Genomic DNA, 19,556 nt, shown 5'->3' on the forward strand with positions numbered 1-19,556 from the left:
GGGAGGGAGTGTGGAAGCCAGAGTATATACGAAGCATTTTACCCTGAGTTACATTTGTTGGAGCTGGAAGCTAATGTCTATTGTTTCTTTCATCAAATAAAGAAATACATAAAATGACAAAAACATCTTAATTCTGAGTGGTTGAGTTATTCAGTTTCTAGTTTTCTTCTTGTTGTTCTTTTTTCTTTGACAACTTTGAGATCATAAAGTAACACTAAAATTCATTTTAAAAAGAAAAGATGGTAGAAAGCGGATGAACTTGAAACACTAAACATTTCCTTGTCTTGTCCTTGAGGAGAAAGATATGGTTTCACTGCCTCTTTTGCCTCTAGGGAAATGTTCACGCTTGGCTTAGTTGTACTTTCCTGGAAAACCTCCATACCTCTTCAGCACAGCACTCCCCCAGACCATGTTGTCATCATTAATGTGTATGTGCGGGCACAGGTGCCACAGCACGTGTGCAGAGGTCAGAGGACAACTTCCTGGGGTCAGTTCTTTCCCCTTACCCTGTGGCTCCCAGAGATAGAAAAGGTCACTGGGCTGAACACACTGGTTCACCTGTAGAACCTTGCCAGCTCTTGTCCAGGCCTTTCAATGAACTTACTAACACACAATGCAAATACATATTAACGCTTTTCCCTGTACTTGCAAAAACATCTCTGGTTCATTTCCTATGTGTCCTTCACTTGTCTGTATCTATTTATGGAATAAACATTTCGAGATGTCCCATTCTATGCTCTAGGAAAGCCAATGAGAGCTGGGCTGGAGATGGGGAAGAGGCCTCCCCTCTTTCTCTGATTTGAAGCTGCAGAAGTTCTACAGACACTGGCTGGGGGTGAGGGCAGTGATGATGCCATAACATGGTGAAGAAGGGCATCTAGTATTGGTGGCCAGGCTCCACAGCTGTTCTGTACAGTGCAAATCACCAACAGGATCCTGAGCCCGAGCTTCCTAGTACTTTCAGGAACGTTCATGTGTTTGTATGAAATACTCGGAAGAAATGATTCCAGTTACAACTGGATTTGGCTTCTGACTCTTGCTCACCACAAATGCTGGGAGACCAATAATGGGCTGGAAGAATAAGTGGGCTGATTCCTTTCCCTGGGAAGACGCACAGCGCAGGAGGCCATAATTGCTGCGCTACCCAACCACTGATTCCATTCTTGTCTCTCGTGAGAACCTCTGGTGCGGTATATAATTCATGAGTGCACTTTGCCAGATCTCTGCCTGCTGGCTAATCTTTCTTCGGTGTCATTTTAGTCATTTTTGAAAGCCTCCAGTTCCCTTTTTATAGGACCTAGCTTTTCAAGCCTTCAGATCTCCAAATCTTGCCTGCCTAATTGCATGTTCTGATCTTGTTCAACTTTATTGATCATCATCTCATGCTTTCAGGCTCCAAAAAGCTCCTTGGAGCCCTTTATGGTGCAGATATTATCAACAAGGCAGCCACAACTCTAAAATAGCCACTATACCAGGGAGATACAGTAAAAAAAAAAATCAAAGTGTGTATGGAAACCGGTCTTCTTGCCAGTGAGAGCTAAAAGCGTGCCTCCAGAGAGCAGCAGGCTACAGTTTGTGAGGAAGTTACTTACAGCATGTGCACTCTGTAGCATATGGAGACACAACCACCTTCCTGAGGCACCTGCAACTGGGAACTCATCGCTGGAACTCTTTATTTTTCACTCCAGTTGTTCTGGAGCAGTTGAAAATGAGCTTATTGCGTTTGATGAGAAGCAGTTTAGAACAGGAAAACACCACAATCCCAGCGATGGAGCTTACACCGTTAGCCCTCCAGAGCATCGTCTTGTCCTCATCCATGAGACTTCAGCCTGGGAGCTCAGGGTACCACATTATCTGCTGCTGCTTCTCATTGTCTACAGTGCCACTCGTGTTAGAGCTCAGCAGATTTAATACCATGTAGCCCACCATGCTATTCATCCAAATCTTGCTTTCTTTGTCTATTTACCTCTGATGTCTTGCATGCTATATTAATTTTCAATCCACTTGTGTCACCATACCTTGAACCCATGTAGGGATTGGACAGCTGTGGTGGAAATGTGAGCAGGCTGGTACCCGTGTGCCCTACCATCCATTATACATTATTTATGCAGAACAACTGATACAGAGACTGGACTGCAAAATCTATTCTTGGCCACTTTATGAAAGGTTTGCTGACCGTAGCCTGACCTAGTGTTGCGGCTGTGCTATAATCTCCTCTGTGCACCCCTCCAACCTTCAATCTTTTCTACTTTCTTTCTACTCCTTAACTAACAAGCTGAAGGTTCCACAATGATGCTGTCTGGATGGATTCCTGTCTTGGCTTCTTTTTTGTGCTTTTGTTATTGGTGCTAAATCTAAAGTTTCCAGGCTTATAAGTCAGATGGAGAAGATACTGTTCCAACTAAAACCTGGCTTGAAGGTTTTCTTGTCCCCACGATGGCTGGTCTGAAATCTCCAGTGTAGCACATATCTTTGTAGTGCAGAAGAACACTTCTGTAACCTGTGTGGAGTGAGCCATCATGCCTCCTGTCTACCGCCATCACCATAGATCATGCAAAGCAGTTGATTTCTCTCATTCACATTAAATATATTTGTTTATAGAATATTATCTATACACACCTTTCTGGAAGGTGGAACTCAGAGGACTACGAGGAAAGACCAAGGGAACAAAAGTTCTTGCTTGAGGGGACATGTATTCTCCTGCCAAGAAGTTTAGAAGGCAGTATAGAAAAACTCATGAATTTTGTAAGTGTTATAGAAAAAAGAGAAGTGTGTGTGTGAGAGGCAGGGAGGGGACAGATGGGAAGTTATTATGAAGTTACAGCATAGGAGTAACAGGTAAAAGTGGTAAGACTGTCTTCTCTGAGGTGACAATTTTTGAGAAAACTCAACGAGAAGAAGCCATCATTTCAAAACACAGGAAAAGGCATTGCAAACACAAAGCAAATGTGAAGCCTTGGAAATGGGACCACACTGGCTGACAAGGAACATACCGACTCAGGAGAAGGGTCAGAATATCAAAAAAGTTAGTGAGAACACTCGAGTATTATTCATAGCAAGCGGAATGAGACTGAGAAGTTGTCTGCACAGGATGGTAGGATGGGTGGTTAGGACAGACTACAGTGGCTGTTCTTAAAACAATAGACTTTGGGGCCGTGGAGATGACTCAGGGCTAAGTATACTGGCTGCTCCTCAAAGGTAGATTTGCAGTACCCACATGATGGCTCACAACAGTCTGTAAGTCCAAAGAGATATGATGTCAATGCCTTCTTCTGGCTTCTAGGGTACCAGGCACACACATGATAGCCAGACACACATGCATGCAGATACCCATACACATAAAATAAAGTAAAAATAATTTTATAAAGTTTAAAAGGGAGAGACAGAATGAAGTAATGTGCCAGTAGGAGGTGGAGATACGTTCAGAGGCTCTGGATGAAACAGGTGTGGCCAGACAGGTCACATTTCTAAACATACTAATTCTTGCTGTTGAATTGGAGGCAACAGGTGAAGAGGGAATAGAGAGGGATCCTGGGTGGCTCTCATCATTAGGTGTGTAATTTGTGATGCAAGAAACTGTGCTGAATTCCGAGTATGGCACTACTAATTTCATGCAAGCAGCAGTGAGGAGAATGAACTCATATGGCGTTGCTGATTGCAAAGTGCTGTCTGGGTAGGAAGCACTGGAGTTTTGCTTTGCATCAGATACTTCCCTAGGTTCTTACCCTAGGTTCTTACGATGACCTCTTCTCTGGATGATGAGAGAGGCCCAGGGTCTCACAGAGCTAGTAGCCAGTGGCAGAACAGAGGCTGAACTCAGGTCAGTCCAGGTTAAGATCAGAGAGCTGAATGGTGGATGCTGCACTGCCTCACTGGTACTGCCTGATTTTACAGATCAGCACAGCCATTCATACTTTATTCCAGTTGATTTCCAAAGAATGCCTTTTCATTCTCACTCACCCTAATGTGGTGATTAAAAAACAGTTATCACTTTTCTATTTTTAATAGGAGAAAGTTGAAGTTTAGAGATTAAATGGGTCCCCAAAGACCCTCCTGTAGCAGGTGGAAGGCTGAAGACGAGACAGAGCTCCACTCGTCTCTGGCCCACAGACCTTATAGTAGAGAAATTAGTTGAGCTCTGTTTCCAGATAGGTATTCAAAGAGGTTAGGTTAGCGACTTACACGATCAATCTCTTTACAGGGTTCATGGTTTTAATGATCTCTTTGGCTCCTAAGTATTGGATCACTATGCTGAGCTGGCTAGGAATTTCTGCCATGTAATCGTTCATTACCTTCTTATGCAGGAAGCCCAGAGAATTTTATCTACTTTCAAGAACCCTCCAGAAACAACAGTGGGCTCATCACAAATGCCAATTATGGCTGAATTTGTTCACACTTTTTGTGTGTTCTTTGCTGTGCTACACAATGGCGTAGCACAAAATTTTTTAACCGATCCATGTGGAACACGTAAATGAAATGTTTTAACAGAGTGTGAAAGGAACGTGCGTATGTGCATGACTATAAGTAGATGAATTTCATTAATTTATTTTAACATTTTAAATTAGTTGTGTGTGGACATAAATCTATTAAATATACACATAAGGAAGTTTAAAATAACAGAGTATAGTAGACTTATTAAAGATTTTGGACACAAATGAAATTACTAGAATTTTCATTTAGGGTAATTATGCAAAGGTTGTGAAATGTGGGAAAGACTATATAGATATAGCTAGTTCAGGGACTGGAGTGAAGGCTCAGTGGTTAAGAGCTGTGGTAATTATCCTAGAAGATCCAGCTTTGATTCCTGCAGCCACATGGTGGCTCACAGCCATTTGTAACCCTGATTCTAGGGGATTCTAGGCACTGCATGCACGTGGTGCAGATATGTACATATAGGCAAACATACATAGAAAATCATAACAAATATATAGATATATATTTTTAAAACAGGTAAAGATATTCTCAGTAAAGTGTAATGTGGGTTGAGTTCCATGTAGCTATCACTTTATGGGGAACCATGAGGAAGGCCAAAACCCAAGAAGTTCTTTCTAGCCTATTGTTATAAGTGTGTGTGTGCGCGTGCCCACGCGCGCGTGCACACACACACACACACACACACACACACACACACACACACACACACACACGACTACACTGCAGGAAGTTCTCCAAATACTGTGGTAAAGTCTAAAGTGGCTAGTCTAATCAATACAAGCAATCGACATAATCTAGAAACTTCTGATATTTAATAAACATAATTTGAACACGTCTTATGAAATACTGGTGATTACACTTAATCTAGGTTAATTTAATTTGAAGACATCTAGTTGTTAGTTAAATTGCATCAAATTTTCATCTCATTTGCATGTTTATATACTCTCAAAGTCCATGAGGAACTTTTGGAGAGTACATTTGTGAGTGTTTTAGCTAGAGGGAGGGGGAGGGACTATCGAGGGTGAATTTTCCCTCACTGTGCTGTAGTTCATTGCCTATCAAGTTCATTTCTGCCCATTTCTGTCCAGCCAAATGGTCTTGGCTTTAATCAGGTCATCGAGTCTCTTTATTTTTATCCAAACAGAATAAATTGTTGGTTATAGATAGAAGAACAAAGAAAGTTAAGACATTGTTTTAAACGGTGGTGAAAGCAGGCTTTCTTGGAGCATCGTTGGGGCTGCAGGCCAGGGCAGGTGCTCCTTTCAGAACTTTAACTGATAGACTGTGATACTCACCGGCTGGGCTTACCAGGGCTTCAGACACTCCAAGCAGCACATACTGTGGAACCAGACAGATGCAGGCCATTGGGGAAACAGAGAGAAGTTGGCCCGAAGAAGACTGCTCCTGGAAGAGTTTTCTGTATATTTCTAGGAAGCCAGCTACTGCCACAGACGAGGCTGCACAAATGTTACCAGCAACTGCAGGAGAAAACACAACAAACAGAGAGTTGGAAAGCACACCAGCTTGCCTCAACATTCCTTATTCTTTGATCTGGAGTTCAGAGTTCACCTTCAGTCCAATCCTTACTGGGCCTCCTGTGTGTGTTGCTTAAACTTTATTGTCACTGTGCTGACCCAGGAATAATGCAAGCTTTGTAGGAAAAGTGTGAGATTCAAATAAAGTATTGTCCTGTTAACATTATAAAGACTCCTGGTCACAAATTGTAGTGATGGTTATAGAAGACACGGGAATGGATTTTATTCCACACATAAAATTCTTCATTACAAGTGACCTCTCCTTGTTTTTTTATGAAACAAGGTCTCATACAGTAGCCTGGGCTAGCATCAAATTTGTGGAAGTTCCTGCCTCAGTTTTCAAATGCAGAGCTACAGATAAATTTCAAAAGGTGTATTTGACTTAAACAGAGATTTGGAAAAAAATCAAGAGAAAAATCATATCTTTACATGCTTTAAATTATTACTATCTCACTGGCTTTCTGATCTTTGCCCCTCATAGAGAATTGAAGACTAGAGACCATTAGTGAAAAAAGTAAAGAAGTGATGGGGAGACATCCTAGCACTTCTGTGAAAGCAACAGTCTGCAGTTCCAGTCCCTGGCCTTTGAGGTGACAGACAGGAGGACACTGTGAGCTCCTTGGCTGGCCAGCCTAGCCAATGGCAAGTTTCACATTGGGGGAGCTCCTGTCTCATTCCACTTGTCTTTACATTGTGTGCATGTACCTCACTCTCATTATGCACTCACCAGCTGAAGCGCATCCAGAAAGTTTCCATTTCCTGGCTACTGTGAACAGGAGAGGGATGGACGTGGCCAAGAAAGTGTGGCTGCCATAAGGTCAGAGTCCTTTGGGTATATGCCAAAGCTTGGCAGCGCTAGGTCACACAGGAGATCAGTCTTTAACCTCTTGAGGATTCTCTATAACTATCTCCATAGTGTCTGCACCAATGGCAGTAAGTGTTTCCCTTTCCCCACACCCACACCAGGATTTGCTTGTCTTTTTATATTATATTTTATTTTTTTAGGGAAAGTCAGTCTTCTTCAGGCCTGCAGCCCCAGAGAAGCAAGCCATGTTCCAGTGGATGGTTCCACAATCTACATAAACAGCACTAAGTGGGCTCCGGGTTTAAACAGAAAAGCCCATTAAGTTGGGCCTGAAATGTGATCCTGGCGAGAGGAAGACTTGAAAGGGAGGAAATTGGGGAGTGCATTTGATCAATATGTGAAATTCTTGTTTTTGTTTTTCAAGACAGGGTTTCTCATTGTGGCCTTGGCTGTCCTGGAACTCAGCTATGTAGACCAGGCTGGCCTCAAACTCATAGAGATCTGCCTGCCTCTGCCTCCCGAGTTCTGGGATTAAAGCATGCACCATCACCACCCCGCAACCAATTCATGAAGTTCTTCAGTAATGAAACAAATGAGATGGAGATTGATAGACTAAGACACATGATATATTCCTCTGGCTTTCACATGTGCATGCATGGGTATGAACATCAACACACACACACATGCAATACACACATGCATATACGTACTACATACATACACTCACAGAAACTAAGAAAAAACGGAAGAGCAACAGTAAAACAATTAAAGAAATGCAGGGTGGTGCATGAATGTTGGCAAACATTCACACTGTGGGCAATCCCTTCCTTTTCACTTTCAGGAATTGTCCTGAATGCTTCGGTTGTAACTAAGGATTTTGTGACAGTGTTTACATCTACTGAGACCTTTCCAGTTCTCAATTATATGAGCACTTTTAACCCTATCATCGGGACAGGCATAAGCCTCAGTTTGATGGAATTCATTTGAAGTTTAGAGATAACTACATTTTCCTACAATTTTGAAGGGAGGGTTTGAGACAGGGCTTCCCTGGGGTATCCTTGGCTATCCAAGAACTCACTTTGTAGATCAGGCTGGCCTCAGACTCACAGTGATCCACTTGCCTCTGAGTGCTAGGGTCAATAGTGTGCATCCATGCCCAACATAACATTTTAAATAGTGCATAGCTTTCAATTTACAACACAGGAAATTTTTGGACAATTTTCATAAAGCACAGAGGCTTGAGCCAATTATATGTCTATGTCAGGGAAGGAGAAGGAAAGTAGAAATGTAAGTGGAGCCCATTGATGGTAGTTGAAGTCCCTGTAAAGAGGAGGCAGATGTTGATATTAGCATGAGTTCAGGTGACTGAACACACAGTGGGGACAGAGAGAACACGAACTTAATTTTGAACAGAGTTGGTGGCACAAAGGAGGGGTGGGCAACTAAATAGAAATTTCCAGAAAATATTAAGAAGATGTACAACAACTCAGGATACCATGTGAACCAGGGGAGGAAGATTAATAAATCAACCGCTGGGCCTAAGGTCAGATGAAACTGAAGAAAGTGGAGGGAATAGCTACACAGTGTCCCCAGTAATGATTATATTTGCAATAGGACAAAGGAGTAAAGCCATGAAAGGACAGAGAAGTAGGCAGTGCTGAAGGGAAGGCTCCAGAAAGGACAGAACAGAACCTGTCACTCTGAGGAATCAGCAGGAGCCTCTGACCTTAGGGACCAGGTGATCAGGAGGCAGCAACAGGATGAAGAGAAGCTTTGTATACTGAGCTGTGAGCGCCTCAGAGCTCCATTCCTACCATAAAAGACAGGTGGGCACTCATGTTCCTGCTCAACCTCTGATGAGGAGCTGAAGATAACTCTCTGTGTTTATATAAGGTGACCTTAGACTTAGGGAGGAAGGATGGGAGTAAAAATTAAGATTCTACAGAGTAAGCCCCTCCACTGTTCATACCTTACTCTAGGGGTATTCTGAAAGCAAGACGTACAAAGATTTTTCTGCATAGTGGAATCCCTCCATTACTCTCCATCACCCGTCTTGTTTTTGAGGGGGCAGTGAAGTCCTATAATTATATGACATTTGATAACTCTCATTTGTATACACAGACACATTATCCACAGCACTATGTACTTGTAGTTTTACTCCATTCAGTCAGTAGCAAAGACAACTTTTCAGCTATTGTCTAGATAAATAGGAAGGTGGAGGTCACCAAGTTTGAGAATAACTGCCAGTATATACAAGTGAAACAAAGGAAGTAGAGATGCCCTGTAGTTAATATCCTCATGGATATGGGAGGAGCTACGATATCAAAATATATGAATGTTTTCATAAAAGAAGAATGACTATGTGTGTGTGTGTCACACACATACACACACACCCCTTAGAATGATTATATATATATATAGGCATATATATGTATATATATATATATATGGACATATATATGTATATATACCTTAGAGTGATTGAATATGAAGTGTATATGTATATACATGGCATATACTTATATGTAAGGTATAAGGTATTTAGAGTTTGATATATATCATATAGAGAGATTAGATGATTATATATATAAGGTATATCACATATACATATACTTATATGTGTATATATCTTAGAAGGCAAATATGACAACTAATATTCAAAATGTGGTTTAATCCTTGAAGAATTAAACCAATGACATTTTCAAAAGATTAGATCAAAGACCAGAAAGAAAAAGAGAAATTAAAGCAACAAAACCCAACCAATAAACTATTAGCCAAGCAAATGACCAAGTAATCAATTAACAAACCAAACTACTAACTAACCAACCAGTTGCCTAACCAAGCAACCAACTAGCTAATCAATCAACAGACCAACTAGCCAAACACCAAAATCTCAAGATCATAGAAATTTAAAGAGAAAAAAATTGAAACATTGTCTAAGTTGTTTTAGGAAAGTTCAACATCTGGTCAATTGGAATTCAAATATTAAGTATGGAGAAAATAGAAGAAAGAACAAGTTTTTACAAAAATAGATACAATCTAGACATTATTCAGAAAGTCAGAGACCTGAGAATAACTAGCCCTAAACAGGATGTCTCCATCAGTTCCTCCTGTTAGGGACCAGGCAACTCTGTGGAAGATGAGGTGGAAAGAATGTATGGGCCAGAGGGATGGAGGACACATAGAAAACGCGGTCCTCTAAATCAACACGATCAAAGCTCATATGTACTCTCAGAGGCTGAGTCAGCATGCACAGGACCTGCTCCGGTTTGCACCAGGTCCTGGAGTTATATTATGGCATCTAGTTTAGTGTTTTTTTGTTTTTGGATTCCTGAGTGTGTGAATGAATGGGTCTTTGATTTTTGTGCCTCCGGTTTGTTTGTGTTGTCCAGTTCTGATGTGATAGTTTTTGTCTTATTACGTTATATTTTGTTTTATTTTATTATTGTTTGTTTTCTGCTGAGAGTCAGAAAGGGAGTGGATCCAGGTGAGAGGGGAAGTGGAGAGGAATTGCAGAAGTAGCAGGAAAGGAACCATAATCAGAGTATATTATGTGAGGAAAAAACAACTTTCAATAAAAGAAAAGAAAGAAGAGATAATAGACATATTTTTTCCTGCTTGAAAGAATTTATCTGGATCAATTACACAGTGCTTGAAAAGTTCTTTACCAAAATGTAATAATATGTAATTTTGAAACATCACATAAAATCCTTCCCTGTTAGGTAGGAAGACAACTCATAAAAACAGTGATGATTTCTCATTGTAATTTAGAGCTTGAAGATGAAGATGCAGCTCGGTGGTAGAACATACTATTAGAGTGTGTGAGGTCCTGGTTCAGTCCCACCACAGAGAGGTACCTATTTTAGACCTTGAACTTTCAGAAGTGTCTTCAGAGATGCCTTTCACGTTAAGTGATGTAATCTAGACAGAAAAAAAATCTACACTTGGGGTATTGACTATCATTTGGTCTAAGGCCATAGCACCCCAGTCTTACCTCATCAGAGGCTGAGCAGGGGTTGTCAGTATTTGAATGAGAGAGCATCACATGTTCTTTGAAAGAGTTTATAGTTTTCCTGATAAAGTTTGTAGTGTGTCTGCCAATTTGTTATTGGGTGTGTGGTTTGGGTTTTCTGTAAATGACCGGTTATTAGACACACTACCTTTAAGCCAAAATGCAAAATTAAGAAAACGCAATCATGTGTGCAACAAGAGGAAAAAATTTTTTACATGCTTTAATGAGTCACATTAAAAAATAACAGCCTGTGAGGGAATTGTGTAGTTTTACTTAGTTGGGGCTCAAAGTCAACATTTCTTGTGATCAAATAACTTGAAATGTTCACGTGTGCAAGCTCTGAGCTTCCATGTCTACAGGCAGATGAGGGGCCAGATTTGACCCAGTGCTACAGTGAGTCATTTATTTAGTTATCAGTGTTTGTTGTTGGATTTTGAATTTTGTCTTAGGCTTGATAACAAACAGTGGCTTTCAGCGGGCCACTGCCACTGTTGCACACAACTTGATGGAATCTTAGAAAGCCTTCCTTGGCCCTCTTTTGCTCTTAACACTTCGCTATTTGACCATCCGGCACTGTTGGTGTCACTAAGAGATGGCTAACTATGGAAACTCTCAGGCACACACCCAACAACAGAATTAGAACTGCATTGAAATTATATCCACACATGGTTTCAATCCATGCTAAATTCTGGGATGCTCTGCATTAGCACAGCATATTCAACCTGATCTAGCTCAGTCCAACCAATGGTCTCTCTCCAGACAAATTTGGGCCAAGCACACATTTAATTCAATGTTTCAAAAGGTTCACTTTGAAACAAAAACACCTGTGATGGGGTCATTTATGAGGAATGAGGATTTATTTTCTCAGCGTTACAGGTTAGGAATTCCATTGTAAGGGCTGAGCAAGTTCACTTGGGTGATGCAGGCCACTGTTCGGTCCAACTTGGTGCCTCAGATGTTGCATCCTCTGAAGAGGATGAATGCCGTGACCTCCCAGAGTGAAAGTCAAAGGGCAAAAAAAGACCATACTTCTTCCTTCAGGTCCTTTTTTTTTTTAAAGGGCATGGAATCCCTCAGTCACTACTCACCATCCAAACATCCCACTACTGTCTCATTAGGGCTTAAATTTTAGTGTCACTTTTGGAGATGAGGAGACCATTTAAACTATAGCATCTATTACTTAGATGGTCTGAGATAGTTTATTGCATACGAAGGAGCTACATGCCTGTGTTTGCTACTTCAGCCTTAGGCCAGTGAAAAACAACTTAAAAAACTCAAAAGTTTGATTCCAATGTAAGTGTAATCTACTCCATTTAAAAAAATTTTTTTTTAACTTGGGTGAGACTGCAACATAACCAAAGCAGAGTGCCATTGATCAGAAAGTACATGTTTTAAAGTTCCTGTAGATCTGTATTTACAAGATTGAGCACAATGGTTCCAGGGGAGACATCAGATAATGTATGTTTTAATATTGGCTGGTGAGGCTGCAGACAAGCCCAAAAGCATCTTGAAGTTCCCATAATTTATATTATTATCCTATCATGTAACATTTTCAAGATTAGAGCATGATGAAACAAAATAAAACTGGAATTTATCCCAGAATTAACCCTTCATTTACTGTCATATATTAAAGAAAAATGTAATAATAAATAATGGACATATTAAGATTCTTAAGGTATTGGTTAAGCTTATCAACTAGGAAGACTATGGATGGAGTTTCCGTGGGTAGTCTGATGTATACAACTGATATTAGGTGTGTTTCCAAAGCTATGTAATTCTATTGAGAGGCTGGGATATTCTCCTCAGATCCTTCATTTAGAGCAGAAAATTAACCTGGCAATGATGTCATTATCATGTGTCTGCTGCTTTTGAGGAAGATACTTCCCACCACTAAAATGGCATGTGTTGGAGCTAGAGAGAGGACTCAGGACTTCACAGCACTCATTGATCTTGCAGATGATCAGGGTTTGATTCCCAGCACCAACATGGTGGCTCACAACTGTTTGTTCCAGGAGATCTAGTGTCCTCTTCTGTCCTCCAAGGTCACTGAATGCCGGTGGTGCACAGACAGACATGCAGACAAAATACCTATACATATAAAGTAAAGCTGAACTCTTAAGAATTGGCCTGTGTTTCCCAACTTTTATTGATTGTGCTTCTGTGTTCAAGTGGAACTTTCCTCTTCTGTATTGTTTCTCTTTGGACCATTAATATAATTTCAGGAGATGGGCCTCAGTCTCTCTTAATTTTTGAGTGTGGAGCAGACCATCTATTTAGCATGATCAGGTCCAAATATTTCTTTTTATAAGGCATCAAATATTGCTTCAGGTGGCTCACTAGATTCATCGCTTTCACTCCAAACTTAATTCCAATTTTATGCTGGCTTTAAGACCTGAGGATATTAATGTGCCTTTGTTAAACAAATGCACAACTAAAAAGAAATTTACTGCTGCAGATTTCTATGAAAGTGGCTCCTTAACCTGTTCATACACTTCTTTCTATTCAATATTTTGCAATGGGCATATAGTAATTTTTCTTGGGAAAATTCATCAGTTTTAAAATCTCACAGAAAAAAAGTAATTCCAATCAGGCATAGCCTCACATGTGCTCTGATGAGTGAGGCAGGAGGCTGCTATAAGCCACCAGTTCAAGGCCATCCAGGGCTGTAAATACATGAGCCTGTTTAAAAGTAGAAGAGAGAAAAGAGAATAGGGGTAATCATGTCAGAGCTAACCTTACTTGCAGTTAAAGTGACTAGAGCCAGGCCTTTGCTTTTAGGCTAACCGTCACTTCCTTTCCAGCCCAATGGCGATGTCATATGAAAGCTAATTATGTGACGTAATGGAAGGTGCTGGCTATGCATGAAGGGGTCAACATGTTGTTTGAGCTGCATTACAACTGCCTTTCAGTTACAATCAGAAATTTAAGGTTATTTTAAAGTAGATCTTACAGGTATTTAAATATATTTGTATGACTGCATTTCAAGTTAAATGTACATCAAAACCAAGAGAATTCTGTGCACAGGCTTTGTGTGGGACCTATCAGTAATCTTACGTGGGCTCACTTTAATCATATTAATAGTGGCGTGTATCAACCCTCACTACTGAATGACACAGGTAACAGGAATGTAATCTATGTAATCAATGAGAAAGAAAGAAATATTCATGTGTAAGCAATTTTGTATGGTCAAAGTCTGAAACAAAATATGGCTATATATGACAGGTGATGTTACCAACTTTAAAAGTTTGGTAGATTAAGTTTTATCTGTACGTAGATACACCTGTGCAATGCAATAGTAGGGAATATAATCTAGGTAAATACTATCAGCACATCAAGGCTTTGCCTGGCACAGCTGTGGAAGATGTAAAGTCCTGTTGTTTTGTTTTTTTGTCTTGATAGTATCTCATGTATCCCAAGCTGGCCTCGAACTCACTCTGTAGCTGAAGATGACCTTGAACTCCTTATCTTGCCTTCATCTTTTGAGTGCTAGGGTTGCTGGCAGGCATCTCCATGCTTGGTTTATGATGTGCTTAGGATCAAATCAGGGGCTCTGTGCATGCTGGACAAGCCCCCTACCAACTACTGGGCCTCATCCCCAACCCCTGGAGATGCTGTTAATGACTGACATACTTTGTGATTTTTATTTGAAGACAAACTCCGCAGTTCATATTGTGCATTAGAAATCCTTTTCATAGCAGTGTTTATGAGATAAGTGAATGAAATGATTTCTTAACTATCAAGTTTGGCCAGTGAGGTGAGATTTCTCCATCTCCCAAAAGGCTGGGTTGTGATTCTGCCTCTCAAACATCGTCTTTGTCTTCACCACTTACTTCTCTTGACTGTGACAGCTCCTGAAGGGGGAGCAACTGGACATCGTAAGGAGTAGGACAATGTAAGGAACCATTGCTTATCATAGCAACAAGAGCAGTTGTTAGATCACGCTTGCTATCAACACTGCAACATCTGGAATCTTACTGGAAACAAACCTCTGGGTATGTCTGAAGTGGACATTCTGGGCCTGTCCTACTCTAGTTTCCTTACGTTGCTGGGACGAACAACATGACCAAAAGCAGCCAAGGGTAGGAAAGAATCAACATGGTTGATTCACCACGTCACAGTTTATCACTGTGGGAAGCTGTAGCAGGAACTTGAAGCAGAAGCCATGGGACATGTCACTGGCTGCCTCACTCACGGCTTCTACTTGCCAGCTATTTTATAGAACTCAGGACTACCTGCCTAAGGATGGCTCCTGCCTGCAATTGATGAAGGCTTCCTACATCAATTAGTTGTCAAGACAATCCCTTATAGACATTCCAGAAGGCAAACATGATCAGGCAGTTTCACAACAGAGCTTTATCCTGTAAGCTCCAGGCTATGCCAAGATGGCGGTTAAAGGTAACTAGGGCAAACCTCCAACGTGGCAACACCAGTCCATGGCTGCAGTCCCAGGCTGAGTAAGAAGAAAGTGAGCTGAGTGTCAGCATCCCCTCCCTCTGGTTCTCTGTGGTACAGTATGACCCAGTGCTTCATTCTCCTGTCACCATACCATCCCCATTACAAAGGGCTGTATTCCCTTGAGGTGTGAGCCAAAATAAGTCCCTTCTCCTATGTGTGGCTTTCACCAGGACTTTGTCACACTTCAAGAAAAGTAACCAGCAGAGTGGCATCTAACTTCCTTTCCATGGCTAATTGAAATTAGCAGTAAAGATTTCAAATTAATGCTGATGATTTAACTTCTATAATGTAATAGGCACATATAGTTGAATAATGAAATAATACTAATAATTCCAATGATAACAATAGTAATAGTGGTATAATGGCCACAGAATTAAAACACTTGAATTTAAATTTAAGTGACACTATTGTGATGAGTTTGGTATATTAAATTATAGTTTATCATGCATCTAAATGTAATATGGACATGATATGCCCATGTTCAAACTAGGAACTCATTAAACTATACCCATTTATAATTTATATATATGTATACTTTGCTCATATTTTCAGGCATTTGAGTTCAAAGTAAAAGGAAATTTTAGTGTTAGACTGACTCAATTATGTAAATTGGTATCAGAAAGTTCTCTTGGTTTGGCTTTCATGTCCTGGTGAAACTTGTTAATCTTCCATAATCATAACCAGAATATGGAAAACCTACCCAAATATCTAGTTTAAAAGATGCATATCATCATATGTTTATATTCCCATAGCAAAACATTATGCAAATAAGTGAACAAGTATGCAAATGAGTGAAACAAGTATGCAAATGAATGAATGAATGGAGTCTGGCTTAGAAACAACTGAATTCACTATTTCATACCCAGTGGACTCACTTTCCTTTGAAGTGAGTCTAGCTTTATTTTCTCCTGCCCAATAGGTCTTTCTTGTTACTGATTTTGCAGAGGGATAATTTAGCTCATCAACAACATCAAATGCTGTACTAGATAATTCTGGCACCTTTATCCATGAGAGCATACCTTGTAGAATAGCCACAATTTCAAACACATCATAGAGAAAGTTCCACAAATTTAAGCTGAACTTAAAATACTTTATTCTTAGGAAGGATTTCTAATTAAGCCATTGAAGCTGTGTTGTTGGTCTGTTTTCTTAAAGTGGGGCAGATTTAAATTTTTCATGAATAATTTTGGCAGCTTTGCCTGGGAAGTTTCATGATACTTGCAGAAGACTCCAAGGTTTCTAACATTTTGTAACATCAATGGACCCTCGTGTATGCTGCTTTATTCTGTTTCAATAGTGAGTTCATAAAAGTCAAACACATTTCATTTGTGTCTTCAGAGTTTGGAAGAGAATCCAGGGTCTTCTCTACATAATACTGTTTCCTTGAATTTCTTCATTAGCAGACATAAAAAGCACATTTAAAGCTCAGAGATTGTAAGGAAAAAAATTAAGATTTATATTTTGCTAAATGCTACTAGAATAGTGACAGACCTCCTTGGTGAGAAAGTAACTTCTGGAAACTCGTGCACCATATGTAGGTCTCAGGAAGTGAGGATGACCGCAATAATGCTGATTTTAGCCACCTTGAGTTCTAACCGAAACTGAACACATTGTGTTTTAGAGGGTTGGCAGAGTCGTGTGCATGGGTTTGAGGAAACAGAGAGCTGTGATTCCTGTACAGAGAAAGAGCAGGAAGTGTGCCTGGCCAGAAGAGCAAGGCCTCTGGTATTTAAGGAGAGACAGAGCAGGCCAACCAGCCAGATGAAGTGACCTCAACGCTTTCCAGGGAATCATACCCCAGCTGCCGACTACCATGTTCCTTTGTCCTATGTGATGTTTCCCAAGAGTTTCTAGTTTGCTTGTTTATTGTTTTGCCTAACAATGGATAAGTGGTGTCCTCTGCAAATGGCCCATAATCACTAGCAGTGTAAGGCTTCCACTGAGCATCAGGGCTGAGCTCTAGGCACCCATGGCATGCAGAATGCTTTCAAGTCTTACAAAACAAAGTCACCCCATATTTATGTAAGTTATGGGCCTCCAAGCAAAGTGCAGACAGGGGAGCTTAGGTGTGCGTTTCTAAGACATGCAGTGGCTGTTCAGTGGCAGAAGATATGCAGGTGTCACTGTCACATGTGTCCTGTGGTTCCCTGACAATGCCCTACTGAACAAAGCTGAGAGAACAGAACCATCAGAATGGACGACATTGGCTTTTCTCCACTAGCCAGATGAGTTTTACTTTATGGCTTATTGCGTGTGCCCTAACAAAGCTATCTTAAATTGTTTCACCTTGAAAGCCATTGCTGTACTCCTCACTATCTGAAGAATATAGGGGCTGTGAATCAGAGAATTTATTTTTCACTTTCAGGATCGGAGACAGAACCCGTGGCTTTATTCATGTTAGGCAAGCACTCTGGAGCCATATCTCTGTGCTCACAGTACTAATTTTTAATAAAGTTTTGTTACTGGTTCAGAAATTAAAACCATTAATTTTTTTGAGACTCATCTCTCTTTAAGAACACGTTAAGAACTGACTTCGGAGTGAGGACAGTGCTACTGAAGGAAAGTTCATTTAGCGGTGTTTGGAGTTTCACTGTCTCTTTATATCAGGTGTGTCTTCTGAAGAGGCTAAACAGATAGGTTGAAGACATCATGTCGATGCTTGGGTAAAGATTCAGGGACCTGAATGCTACCACTCATAAATGTGTGTATATATATATATATATATATATATATATATATATATATATATATATATATATATATATATATATATATTTGACATTTGTAGAAGCTGTGCACCTCCTGGGGAGATAAAGCTATTTTAACAGAGTCTTTTTGTTTTTGAGTTGTGAACAATTCCCTGAATCCTATGCTGTACTTACTAATGCATGCTGACAGGAATGGTCCGTCTCTCATAGAAGAAAGTAGACGATGGCTGAAGCAGTCCATAAAGGGAGGCAGAATCAATAACGGCAGAATGCTAATGGCATTCATTAGTGCAATCGGCACAGGAAATCCACCCAAGTTCCTGTTGGAATTCATGCTCTGAAGATAATATCCTGAAGGAATCTGCATTTGAGGAAGAGAAGAGGTAGGCGCTGAGGTAGTGGCTTAACTTCGAAGGGACTGCACTCTATAAAATCCCTTCCTCTTCATGTTTACTCTATGAGAGGTGACACAGACATCACACAGTTTTTCAAGACCTATCAATGAGCTGACAAAAGATCTGCGACCTCAGAGGCTCTGTTAAAATCCACTGATTCAGAAACCATTGCTTTGTCATTTTGTTCATCTTCATAATATTCCTGGGCTCTGTTATCAAGGCCACAGGGAAGAATCCAGTCATGCTCACATTGACAAAGCTTTCATGAACATTAGAGCAAACCCACCAGAAAGTGTGAAGGGCCTCTGTTTTCACTATAATGAAGCAAATAGGAGAGGCTAGAATGGAATTCCTAAATGACATCTAGTTTGATGAGAAAATAGAGTTTATTTTTCTGGGGAAGAGCTGAGGAGGAGATGCTGTGGGCTATCTCTGTGAGCTTCCCACATGGGCTTTGTTTCTAGCCTCAGGTAAGCAACAAGAAAAAAAAGGCAAGAACAAAGTTTTCTGTGTTTATGCTTCCTTTTAATTGTTTTCATTTAAACTTTTATTTTATGTGTACGGGCACTTGTGTGCACGTTAGTCTGTGCACCATGTGCATGCAGTACCCACAGAGGCCAGAAGAGGGCATAAGATCCCTCTTGACCTGGAATTACACATGGTTGTGAGACACCACATGAGTGCTGTGAGTTGAACCTGGGTCTCCCCCAAGAGCCACAAGTGTTCTTTATGGCTGGATCATCTTTCTTTGGCCCTGTTACTTACTTTTAAACTGATTGTGATGTGCTAACTATTGCGGTTTCCACATGAAATGTCCTGTTCCCCCCAATGGAGTTGTGCTTAAATGTTTGGTCCCCAGGGCCTGGTGCTGTTTGGAAGGTTGTGAAACCCTGAAGAGTGCACAACATGAGGGTGGGCATTGAGGTTTGCTAGCCTGTCTCTAATTCCTGCCTGATTTGAGTTTGCTGACTGCAGATGCAGTGTGACCAACTTTTTCATATCTTCTCTGTCATAACCCTGTGAACATTCTTGAACTGGGAACCAAAATTAACCCTTTCTCCTTTAAATTGCTTGTGTTGATTTTTTGGTCACAGAAATAAGAAAGGTGACTGACATACTAACCAACCTTGTCAGAAGCTGTGTGGGAAAGTCTCTATATATTAACACGTAAGATGACAGAATTAAAAAAAAAATTTTTTTTGCTCCACCTCA

General features: G+C 40.5%; 1 protein-coding gene across 1 annotated transcript in view; it reads right to left on the reverse strand.

Moving 5' to 3' along the window:
* Positions 1–19,556, reverse strand: part of Slc15a5 (solute carrier family 15 member 5) — a 94,976-nt gene that overhangs the window by 40,574 nt on the left and 34,846 nt on the right. The window contains exons 5-6 of the mRNA XM_051154627.1: positions 18,124–18,310; positions 5,730–5,912 (exon numbers count right to left, since the gene is read on the reverse strand). Coding sequence (XP_051010584.1) covers positions 5,730–5,912; positions 18,124–18,310 — 370 coding nt within the window. The remainder of the gene's footprint in view (positions 1–5,729; positions 5,913–18,123; positions 18,311–19,556) is intronic.

The sequence above is a fragment of the Acomys russatus genome, chromosome 13 (assembly GCF_903995435.1).
Source record: "Acomys russatus chromosome 13, mAcoRus1.1, whole genome shotgun sequence".
Taxonomy (NCBI): domain Eukaryota; kingdom Metazoa; phylum Chordata; class Mammalia; order Rodentia; family Muridae; genus Acomys; species Acomys russatus.